Source organism: Crocodylus siamensis, chromosome 10 (genome assembly GCF_052110815.1).
Source record: "Crocodylus siamensis isolate JL-2025a chromosome 10, ASM5211081v1, whole genome shotgun sequence".
Lineage (NCBI taxonomy): Eukaryota > Metazoa > Chordata > Crocodylia > Crocodylidae > Crocodylus > Crocodylus siamensis.
Genome location: NC_143404.1, coordinates 28,272,865 through 28,285,487, shown reverse-complemented (window position 1 = coordinate 28,285,487; position 12,623 = coordinate 28,272,865). Strand labels below are relative to the sequence as shown.

The following is a 12,623-nucleotide window of genomic DNA, read 5'->3' as shown; positions in this document are numbered from 1 at the left end:
CCTACAGGCTAAGGAGCTTATACCACCCCCCCACCCAATGCAAAGGTTTATGGCTATAACAGCTTTCACCTTTCTACCCACAGCCATTCCAGATGTAGGTCCTTTTTGAAAAGCATCAGAAATCCTTCTTTGATTTAAATATATATTTATTTATTCTCCATCTGGACCACATTGGCTTGGCCATTTTTATCAGGTCTCTTCCCTTTCAAAAATCCAAAAAAAAAAATTAAATAAATGTCACCTTTAGGTAGAAGCCAGGAATGGCACATTTTATTCCCAAAGCATCAACTGAGAAGAGGAACATAGTGTAGATTGTTATACAATCTTAGCTAAAGCCATCCCTGCTAGGAGTTGGTTTGTATATTAGATGTTGCAGGTGGGCTCTCTGGGCTGGAGCAGAGTACCAAAGAAATAAGGTGAGTTGCACTGGCGATGCAGAAGGGGTGCACGCGGGTGCACTTGCACCCCCTGACATTGGTTATGCACCCCCTGGAAGCACCAGCCACACAAAACCGGAAGTGCTGGCTCAGCGATCGGCTGCTGTGAGACCCCCTTGGTTGGCAAGTAGCCGCTGGGGAACCCCCTTTCCCCGTCGGCAATCTGGTGTCCCCCCAAACTTGGGAGGCACCAGTCACTCGTGGATAGGGGTGCCTGAGAAACCGAGTTGAATGTAAATATAAAAGCAGCTGCTAAATTTCAACAGTATACATGAAGAGACGCAGAGATGCCTTAAAGCCCTGTGCATGCCACTTGTATTAGAAATACGCAACACAACACAATTAGTTGCACTGAAGATGTTAGGCCTGCCTGCATAGCAACTGTGCTACTCCAGGTGAATGAGAATTCTCTACCACATAAAAATGCGCAAGAGATTTTTGCTGTTTTTTACTGTAATGATGTACTGATTAGAGTACAGTACAGTTTGAAAGTTTGCAACTTGTAATGTGAAGGTACAGGAAAAAGATATGTTTTTCATATTTCCCCCATTTTTATTAATGAATTAGAGCCCAAATTAGTACAGCTTTAGCAAATCTGGTCATCAAGGCTGTCTCAACAAAGAGAATTTATATTTAATTTGTTTGGATGTGATACTGGGATTAGGAATCCTGAATTCTCTTCACAGATCTTCTACTGCACTGAGGGTGAACAGTTTTTGGTAGGTGTGTCACAAGTTAACCTGGAACTCTCCCCGAGTGCCACTCAGATCTTCATCTCTGCCTAATCTGTTGCTCTGTTTTTTCCGTCCCCCCTGTGCTCCCTGCCTAATCTGTTGCTGTGCTCTCTGCTTCCTCCCTTATCTGCTGCTGTGCTGCCTGTCCCTAATCTGCTGCATGCTGCACACGGAGGTTGCTCATGCCACTTGTGGTACCCATGCCTCAAGTTGGTCACCCCATGCTATTGAATCTCTGTAAATCCAGACAATTTCAGTAACTCTTCCCTGGCACAGGTTCTCTCTCCATAAAATGAATGTAACTGCTGAGTAGACAGGACAATTTTGTGGATTAAACTCTTAGCGATGGTCTGCATAAAGATGATCTAGATGTTTGAAATTTTCTGTAAGTTCTTTGCAGCTATTTTTCCAAGAGGTTGATTGTACATATACAGATAGAAGTGATAATTTTTGCCCAATCTAGCCACAGAAAGCTGTTTCTAGCTGTGACCAAACAAGTGTATGGCTGCAAACAGCTTTAAAAAATGGCTGATTGAGTGAAAATTTGACCCCTCATTGCATGAGGTATCAAGTAACGATATTTAAAATGTAGCATCTTCTGTAACTCATGGCTGCAGCGCTACCAGCCTGTCACTGTTTTCAGAATGAGAGCAGAGGGAGTTCAGTCTGGGGGTTTTTTCAAGCCCCCCCGCCTTGAGGGAGGGGCAGGTGTATTGGAGCCCCACCAAAGTGGGGGGCTCCAATTCACCCACCCCCTCCCTTGAGCACCAGCTGGGGAGCCCCAAGAATGAGCTCCCTCTGCTCCTTCCATCTCCTGTTGGCAGAGAGCCTAGCCATTGCTATGGGAACCTGGCTGCAGGCTCGCAGCCCGTGGAACCAACAGTGAACTTTTGCTTGGTCTGGGGTAACCTTGTAACTCAAAACACTTTGCAGAAATCATTCTGAGTTACAGCTGGAAGCTGCACTTCTGTCTATTCTCAGGTGTTCTCTGCTTTGTTCTGAGGATTCATATCATGCAACTTTATCTCTGACCATGACTCAGACTTTTCACTGGCAGTGGAGTAAATGGCCTTTGCATACTGGCTGCATTCATTTTGTAAATGTAAACACTTGGCTCATGGCAATATTGTTTGTGCCAAAGAATGTGTATTTGCAGAATATGCAGGATATTTTTATATGGTCCTATTATGGATGAAAGAAAATGGAAAACATTTTAATAAAGTTACAAATACAGTGATGCTTCCAATGTCTTCATCTGCCTTCATCTGAGTGAAGTTGTATGATGATGACATTTTTTAAATCTAAAAGCTACTCCTTGTCTTTTATATTTTGAGTGTTGTATGTTAGCAACATGGTTCACATTTCCAGTGGGTCATAGTAGAGATAAATAAAATTTGGGAATTTTTGTAAGTCATTATGAGTTTCCCCCTACCTCCCATTATTTTTTGCTTTAAATTTAACTTTTAGCAGTTAGTTCCAGACCAACTTGTAATTATACACCCATTGCTCTAGAATATTGCAAACAATAGGGTACTAAATATATTAGCTGACTTGCTGTCTGTGACTATAAAGCATTTTGTAGGTATGGGGTGTTGGCCTAAAACAAAATAGCATGGACTCTGATATGATTTTATTTTCCTTGCTGCCACAGTTTCATTACACCAGCTTTATGCACTGCCATAGATTCATAGATGTTTGGGTCGGAAGGGACCTCAATAGATCATCTAGTCCAATCCCCTGCATAGGCAGGAAAGAGTGCTGGGGTCAGATGACCCCAGCCAGATGCCTATCTAATCTCCTCTTGAAGACCCCCAGGGTAGGGGAGAGCACCACCTCCCTTGGGAGCCCATTCCAGATTTCAGCCAATATAACTGTGAAGAAGTTCTTCCTAATGTCCAATCTAAATCTGCTCTCTGCTAGCTTATGGCCATTATTTCTTATAACCTCCAGGGGCACCTTGGTGAGCAGAGCCTCACCAATTCCCTTCTGCGCCCCCATAATGAATTTATAGGCAGCCTCAAGGTCGCCTCTCAACCTTCTCTTGTGGAGGCTGAAGAGGTCCAGGTGCCCTGGTGTCTCCTCATAGGGCTTGGCCTGCAAGCCCTTAACCATATGAGTGGCCCTTCTCTGGACCCTCTCCAGGTTATCCACATCCCTCTTGAAGTGCAGTGCCCAAAATTGGACGCAGTATTCCAACTGTGGTGTGACCAGTGCCCGATAGAGGGGAAGTATCACCTCCTTGGTTCTGTTTTTCATGCATCTGCTAGTGCATGGTAAAGTGCTGTTAGCTTTGCTGATGACTTCGTCACACTGATGACTCATGTTCATCTTGGAGTCCACTAGGACTCCGAGATCCCTTTCCGCTTCCGTGCTGCCAAGCAGGTCATTTCCTAGGCAGTAGGTATGCTGGATGTTTTTCCTTCCCGATTCAGCACCCTGCATTTCTCCTTGTTAAATCATATTCTATTGTTTTCTGCCCATTTGTCCAACCTGTCCAGGACTGCCTATAGTTGTTCTCTGACCTCCAGCATATCCACTTCTCCCCACAGTTTTGTATCATCTGCAAACTTGGACAGAGTACACTTCACTCCCTCATCCAAGTCACTGATGAAGACATTGAAGAGTATCTGTCCAAGGACCGAGCCCTGTGGGACCCCACTGCCCGTGTCCTTCCAGGTTGATACCTACCTGTCTGTCACAGAGCAGGGTCCTAGGAGTGGCTGTGATCTCCCCTAGCACCCCCTACCATGCCAAGTTTACTTCAAGCACCCTCAAAATCTCGTCTGCCATGTCTCGATCTTAAATATTAAAGGGAGGCTGCCTTTCGTCCTCTTGGACACTGTTTTCTCCTGTTGGCACTCATCTTGTTCTTACAATGGGGTTTCCATGCACCCTGGCCTTATGGGCAATGTGTGGCTCCAACCCACCCCTTTACCATGCCCCAAGCCTCAGTGATGTACCAGATGTTGTTCCATCTGTCTCACTCTCTGCTCCCTCTCCGGCGCTCGGGCTCTCCGTGGCCCTCGTCTCGCAGCTGCGCCCCACTGGCACTCTGGCTTCTTGCTGCCCCCTTTGCTCTAGGGCTTCTCACTGCCTTGGGGCTCAGGTGGTCATAGCTGTGCCTGACCCCCAAATCTCTTCCTTAGGGTCTTGAACCTTCTGCAGGGCTCAGGCGGCCTCGGCCTTACCTGCCCTCCAAGTCTTCTCTCCCCTTCTCGGGGCTGAGGTCAGTGCACCTCTGAATGCTGCGCCTTCTCTGGCACCGGGTCAGTGCACCCCAAATGTTGTGCCCTCTCTGGCACCGGGGTCCCCACGCTACCGTGGATCCCCAATGAGGCCTCCTCCAACCCCTAATAGCCTCACCCAAACCACCATTAGTAAACAGCAAAGAGAAACTCAAGCCTCTTCACTACAACATAAATTCAAGCCACTTGGCTATAACACTAGTCCCAACACATCAGGGGTGCTCTATCCTTCCCCCAGTCTCACAGCTATACCTGCGGTCTAGCCTCTCCTCTCTGGTCAGTCCAGCAGAACTCCTTCCTCTATGGCTGCTATCAGGGAACTCCCTGCCTGGCCTCAGCCTAGGAATTATATAGGGGCCAGGCCCTGCCCCTTCCTGTCAACTGACTTCTACTGGTTGCCCTGGCAACCTGCAGCTGGGCTCCTTACTTACTGCTTCCTAAGTAGCAGGCATCTCAGTACCCCGCTACACCGTCTACCACCGCTGTCTGCGTATGACCCTCTAGCCACTCACCGGACTGTGTAATCATCCAAGTCACAGCCTCTTAATTTGTTCACCAGTATGGGGTGGGATACTGTATCGAAGGCCTTCCTGAAGTCTAAATAAATGATATCTTACCCTACTCCTGCGTGCAGGTGTTTTGTAACCTGGTCATAAAAAGAAACTAGATTAGTCAGGCATGATCTACCTGCTATGAACCCGTGCTGCTTTCCCTTCAGCATTATTTTTCCTGCCGGGCTCTCACATATATGAGTCTTAATAATCTTTTCAAAGGCTTTACCCAGGATAGAGGTGAGACTGACTGGCCTGTAGTTGCCTGGATCCTCCTTCCTCCCCTTCTTGAAAATAGGAATAATAATTGCATCTACAGGTGAAAAATGTCCCAGGATAAGTACCTGATACAAAGTCTGTATGTGGAACTGTCCTAAATCTGTGTCTATAGTGGGTTGAGCTCTCACTGAGAACTTGAACAGAAGCCTGGAGCCCTAAATCCAGGGACCTTTCTTTAGTCATTGGATTTCTGTATTTGTTCACCATGTTTTAACCATTTTTTCTTAATTCCCTTTCAGTAATTTGCTGTCCAACCCTTTTAACTGTAACTGCCATCTGGCATGGCTAGGAAAATGGCTGATGAGAAAGAGAGTTGTCAGTGGAAATCCCCGTTGCCAGAAGCCTTTTTTCTTAAAAGATATTCCAATTCAAGATGTGGATGCCAAGGACTTCACCTGTGACAGTAAGAAAATCAGATGGGTTTGGTATTGAACTTGTACACTAGCAACTTTCCTAGGGTTCTCTATCTCACCTACTGTGTTTGAATAAAAACAGCTGAAGTAAAATGGTTCACAAACAAGAGACAATATCTCTTAGATGTTGTTGTCCCATACCAAAAAATTAATTTTATCCCTGTTGGTATATTAGCTGGGCTCCCCTCCCCTCCAAGCATGGAGATAAACATCTGCAGACCTACAGTGAGATGCAGAACTCATCCCAAAGACCTTACAGTCAGGACATCAATAATGAATGGGTATCATATATAGATTCAGAAGGTTGTGTGTTTGTTTGCAAAATCAGTGTGTCATTTAACATAAGATACACAAATTAGTTTAATAAACACCGAGGGAGTGGGTGGCAGAGGCCATGAGCTATGGTAAAAGATCACATAGTTACTTAATTGAATTATGTGCATACCTTGATTGCACTGTCACATAATAATAGGATTTTTTTTCCCTTTCCTGTTTTCCCCCCTCCATCATTCTCAATACAGATTAGCACTTCTTAGAAAGACATGTTCATGAATAAAAATTGCTTGGATAATTTCACAGCTTTCTAGCACGAGAGTCAGTCTTGTTTATACCTAAAGGTCGCATCATACATCTGGCAGATTTTTAAGGTCAGGAGAAAAAAAGCATGTGTGCTTCAGTTAACCCTGGTGCTGGCAGATATTCAAAGGGAATATGACCACACATTTTGAAACTGTACCACTTTATTTCAGTGTTTAGGACATTCATTGTACTTGCATTCATAAACATTTATATTTTTTTATCATTTACATCTAAAATATGCACCCTACACATTCTTTCCATATGCATCTCAATACTACAGCTTGCATTTTTCTTTTGTTTTGTGAAGGCTGTTGTTTCTGAGTAAAATCCAGAGTTGAACATTCTTCACTTCAAAGACTTGGTTTCTTCCATGAAAACCCTGTTGTTCTTCACTTATGAGATGTAATCTGTTGTTTATGGAAGTTCTGAATCCAGTTTAGGGGCACTAGATATTTTATGTATGCACAGATGGATCACCATCTATTCTGTGTATGTTGCTCAGTTTGTTTGTTTTTGCCTGGTTATGCTTGTCAAAAGCAACAAGGCTTTTCAATGAAAATGATAAATGAAGTGTTATGCTGACTTTAAAAGTCACACACTTAACTAAAAGTTGTGTTTAAAAAAGAAGATTATTTATAAAACATGAAGTAGGTGATGATTGTCTTATGTCAAGATAAGCTTGAGAGTAACATTCTGTTAAACTTCTCTGTTTCAGCTAACACGGCAGGGAATGAGAGTGTCTGTCTAGTTGAAACTAATTTGTGGTTTTCTTTTGGCTAAAACTACTTCCTTTTAAACAAATTGCCACAGAATTTTACAAGACATTTTTGCACCCTGAGTCTAGTGTTCTCTTTATGCTCACTAAACCCTAGATGGGGTCAGAGAGAGATTAACTGTTAGGGACCAGTTTAAAACCTAGTAATGGCTGTCATAGATTTATGGTTGTCACTGTTTTGAGCTAGATGTGAATGTCTCTTAGAAGCAAACTCTTCTAGGCTGTGAGGCGGATTTCTTTCTCAAGTGTCAGAAGTCCTCTCATGTTTCTTTCTTTCTCTAGGTAATGATGAAAGCAGCTGTCTCCTTTCTCCTCCATGTCCTGCCCAGTGTACCTGCATGGATTCAGTGGTACGCTGCAGCAATAAAGGTCTGAAGATCCTGCCCAAAGGCATCCCCAAGGATGTGACTGAACTGTAAGTTATATTTTATGTACTCTTTTATTTTATGTATTCTTGTCTTTTCACAAGAACTAAAGCGTACAAGTTCATGAAGCTATACAGACAAAGGTAGCTGCCAGGCATATTTTGGACCATGGGCATTTTGCTACTGACTTCCGTGAATGAAGGGGTAATCCTTGTACTTTGATATGTTCCATGTATTTCAATTTTTGTTCACTTTTTCTTATGCCCCATTAAGCTGAAATTTTGTATAACACTTCGCATAGGGAAGACAGGTCATTTAAAATTGTGCACCAGCCCATATAGGTGTTTCCTTTCATTCTACATATGGAGGAAAAATGAATAAATCAATACTGAATTCTGCAGTACGTTTCCAGCCTAAGTTAACAATGGGCAGTTTGAAAAAATGATGAAAAATGTATTCCCTACATGCACATCTGTGAGGTAATTATCCCACCACATGACATTTTTCAAAAGAAACAGCAGTGAAAACAAACAGTGGATTCTTTTCTCTAAAGCATATGAAATGACTAAAATAACAGATAATTAGATTAAATTGTAAAGTAAACTTGCATGTATTGAGGGTAGCCTTTCTATCTTTTTTTCATTTTCTATGAATTTTTATATTGGTTTTTCATTCTTTACATTGAAAGAAAACAATATTGGAGGAACCAAATAGATTAAACAGTTTGGTAGTAGGAATATAGAGCTTTTCACCGCAAGGCCACTGAGACTGGGTGAGAAGTTACTGTCCCCATATGATGACTGTTTATATATGAATAAAGTTGGGCACCAACTGATGACAGTGTAAGTAACTTGGTGGTTTTTAAATTTATTTCTCATGAATAGGCCAGTGCATCTGATTGACACTACTTAGCATTATCGTTGGTAGTCAGAAAGGAAGAAAAGAATGCAATTTGAACACTTCCGCTCTCAACATTAGTTCCGATAGATCTGGGAAATAAATTGTGCTGTGCTGATGCACATGTTGTACCTGTTGTGGAGTCTTTATTCTATAACACTAGGTGGCACTTTTAATGGGCATCTTGTGTGTAGGCGTGTTTATACGAGACATTTACTATAGTTGACTAATTAGCTGCACTGTAAATGTCTCAGCATCCACATGTCTGCCCCTATTAGGCTGAAATAAATTAATTTACTCATCAGCAGCATAGTATTTGTAACTACTATCCTGCTGCAGAGATTTTTACCCCCCACAGGTCCTTTGCTAGCCAGGGCTGCTCTGACCTGGCTCAACATGCTGCACATGAGTAAACTGCAGAGTTTATTGCTCCTGGGAGCATGTTCAAATAGTGTACCCAGGAGCAATACGCTTCAGAGTTTATTCATGCACCGTAATAGCATGTATAGACGCATCCTGTATGTGGTAACACATATTAAAGGAGATTGTGGGTCCTCTGCATAAATACATACAATATCAAGAAACTACTTATCGACTAAAATGCTTAGAGTTACTGTTTACTTGCTAAAGTTCATAGTGAATGAAAAAGAAGCCTACTTTGGAAGGTGACTTGGTGTTTTGTGGAATTTCAGGTTTATCATGTCTGAATTATTCCAGATCAGATTTGTCCATTATGAGTAAAATGGTTTGAGCTGAAAGTCAGATTCATTCCTATTCTTCTCATTTCATCACCAGGGATCCAGATTTTCCATTTGCCACAGAAAAACACAGATTTTCTCCTTTAAAGGAGAACAACCTGGGAAACCACAGGTTTCTGCTTGCAGACTAGCTGGGTTCCAGGCTGCAAGAGGCTGGGGTGTGTGGGATGCAAGGGGCAGGGTGAGCCACGTGTATGTATGCATGCACACATGCACATGACAGCCAGACAGTGTGGTGGAAAATAGCTCCTGCAGCTCCCTTCAAGTAAGTCTATGGGGGCAGGGAGAGGGAGGCTGTCAAGTACAGGCCATTGGTGTGATGGGGGAGATAGGAGCACATGCGATGCAGTGTGGTTGGGGGTATGTGCCCCCCCACCCAGATTTCTGCATCCACAGCAGGGTGCAGGGCTGTGGCCAGGCTAAACCTGCACAAGGCAGGAGCCACCTACATGGCCTAGCAGGCAACACCCAGTGTGGGAGGGAGCACCATACTGCCTTGGCTACCAAAGTGAACCCTCCCTCCCCCCGCCTGGCAGCAGCAGGGTGCCACAGCTGCACCTCACCTTGGCAGCTCAATGCCCTCTCCCATGCTGGGTCCCACCCGCTGAGCTGTAGAGATGGCTCCTACATGGAGCTGGTCCAACCTGGCTGCAGCCCCACTGTGGGTACAGAAATCTGGGGGGGCACATGTCCCCCTCACCCCTCCCATGCATCACCTATATCCCTCTGCTCCCCTACATGTCACCTGTGCCCACACCAATGATTTCCTATGTACCCACCCCATTCCTCACATACTGTGGGGGCTGAGGCCTAGAGGCAGCAGGTAAGGAGTGAGGGGTATCATCAGTGCTGGCAGGGCTATGGATTGGGAGTGAGGGGTGCTGGCAGGGTCAAGCGACTGTGGGTTGGGAGTGAGGGGCACCAGCAGTGTTGGGGGGCCTGTGGCTTGAGGGTGAGGGGCAATGGCATGGGCAGGGACACTGCATCAGCATATCATGGCTGCTAATCATAGAATCAAAGGACTGGAAGGGACTGTAAGATCATCAAGTCTGGTCCCCTGCCATGGGCAGGAGGTTATTGGGCTCAAATGAGCTCAATGAGGTGCTTGTCCAGCCTCCTCTTGAACACCTCCAAGGATGGTGACTGCACCACCTCTGCTGGGAGTGTGTTCCAGATTCTAGATACCCTTACAGAAAAGAATTTTTCCTTATGTCCAGCCTAAATTTTTCCTCAATTAGCTTGTGCCCATTGGTCCTTGTCCTCCCAAGGGGTGCCTTTCTGAAGAGTTGCTCCCCTAGATCTTGGTGTTCACCCCTGACATACTTGTAGGTGGCTATCAAGTCACCTCTCAGTCTTCTCTTACTCAGACTGAACAACAGGCCCAGTTCCTGGAGTCTCTCCTCATAGGGCCTATCCTCCAGGCCCCTAATCATATGGGTGGCCCTTCTCTGTACCCTTTCAAGCTTATCCACATCCTTCCTGAAGTGCAGTGCCCAGAACTGGACACAGTACTCCAGCTGTGGCCTCACCAATGCCGAATAGAGGGGGAGGAGCACCTCTCTGGATCTATTTGCAACACATTGGCTGATGCACGCCAGAGTTCTATTTGCCTGCTGGTGACTTCATTGCACTGTTGGCTCATATTCATCTTCTGGTCAATTGTCACCCCCAGGTCCCTTTCAGATGCAGTGCCAGCCAGTGGACCACCACCCATTGTATAGTTGTGGTGAAGGTTCTTCCTACCCAGATGAAGGACCTGGCACTTGTCCCTATTGAACCTCATCTGATTGCATTCAGCCCATAGGACCAGTCTGTCAAGGTCATCCTGGATCCTTACCCTATCCTCAGATGTGCCCACATTTCCCCACAGCTTGGTGTCATCCTGCAAACTTAATCATTGTGCTTTCCACCCCTCATCCAAGTCATTGATAAAGATGTTAAAGAGCACAGGCCCAAGCACTGATCCCTGGGGGACACCACTGGAGACAGCCCTCCAGGATGAGGCCATCCCATCAATTACAACTCTCTGGGATCAGCCTCTGAGCCAGTTGCCAACCCACCTCACTGTAGACTGGTCTAGGCCAGTACCCTCCAGCTTAATTGAGAGAATCTCATGGGAAACGAGTATCAAAGGCCTTGCTGAAGTCTAGGTAAATGATGTCAACCTCATGTCCCTTGTCCAGCTGGTTAGTTACCTGGTCATAAAAGGACACCAGGTTTGTTAGGCATGACCTCCCCTCAACAAAGCCTGTGCTGGTTGCTTCTTAATACCCCACCAGTTACAAGCTTGTGGTTGATGGCCTCCTTGACAATTTTTTCAAAGATTTTTCCCAGGACTGAAGTCAGACTGACCAGTCTGTAGTTTGCAGGGTCATCCCTCTTCCCTTTCTTAAAGATGGGTACCACAGTTAGCCCTCTTCCAGTCATTCAGGACCACTCCTGAGTTCCACAACTCTTCAAACAGCTTTGCCAGAGGCACCTGCTATGAGCTCAGCCAGTTCTTTCAGGACTCTTGGATGCAGGTCATCTGGCCCAGCAGACTTGAAAACGTCCAAATGTTCTAAGAGTACCCTCACCTGTTCAGGACTGATTTCATGTGGACTGTTGTCTTCCCCATATTCCCTGGGCCTCTGGACAGGTGAACAGTTCCTGTCTGATTTCAGGAATACTGATGTGAAGTAAGTATTTAGGAGCTCTGCCTTTTTGGGGATCAACTGTGGGCTGCCCCACTGTATTCAGTAGGGGTCCCACAGTGGAGCTTGATTTTTTCTTGCTCCCTATGTACCTATAGAAGGACTTTTTGTTGTCTTTTATTTTGGTTGCCAGCTTGATCTCCATGCATGCCTCAGCTTTCCTGTGTCTCATACATCTGCAGACCCTGGCCATATGAGTGTACTCCTCTCTGGATGCTGAACCATTTTTCCATTGCATTATATGCTTCTTTTTTCTTTTTCAGAAGTTCCCTAATGTCCCTGTTGAGCCAAAGGTCTCTTGGCCCCTTTCCCTCTTTTTGACTGCATGGGGATGGCCTCTTTTTGAGCAGTGAGAATTGCCTCCTTAAGGAAGCACCACTGTTCCTGAACTCCCAAATTCATCCAGTTGCTGGTTGCAAAGGCCTTTCTAACTAGACTCCTGAGTTTACCAAAGTCTGCCCTTCTGAAGTCTAGGACTTCTGTTCTGCTGACAGAATTCCCAGCCTTTCAGTGGATGGTGAATCTAATCAGATTGTGATCACTGTTGCCCAGAGTACCTCCAATCTTCAGGTCACCTACCATGTCTTCCCCTTTGGTCAGCACCAAGTCCAGAGTGGCTTTACCCCTAGTTGGTCCCTCCACAGCCTGTGTCAGGAACAGGTCATCAATAGCTGCCAAGAAGTTGGTTGACCTGCTGGAGCTGGCTGAATGGTCTTCCCAACAGATGTCAGGGTAGTTGAAGTCACCCATGACAATCAGGTCTTTAGTGCTGGCTGCCTCAGTCAGTTCCCTGGAGAATGCCTGGTCACTCTCCTCTTCTTGGTAGGGAGGTCTATAGTAGACTCCCACCATCAGGTCCCTTTCTTCTGAGCCCCCTTGTATCTTGACCCAGAGGTC

General features: G+C 45.3%; 1 protein-coding gene across 1 annotated transcript in view; it reads left to right on the top strand.

Annotated features, from left to right (window-relative positions):
• SLIT3 (slit guidance ligand 3) overlaps positions 1 to 12,623 on the top strand; it is a 946,021-nt gene that overhangs the window by 757,782 nt on the left and 175,616 nt on the right. Inside the window, exons 19-20 of the mRNA XM_090064655.1 lie at positions 5,486 to 5,649; positions 7,296 to 7,428. Coding sequence (XP_089920781.1) covers positions 5,486 to 5,649; positions 7,296 to 7,428 — 297 coding nt within the window. The remainder of the gene's footprint in view (positions 1 to 5,485; positions 5,650 to 7,295; positions 7,429 to 12,623) is intronic.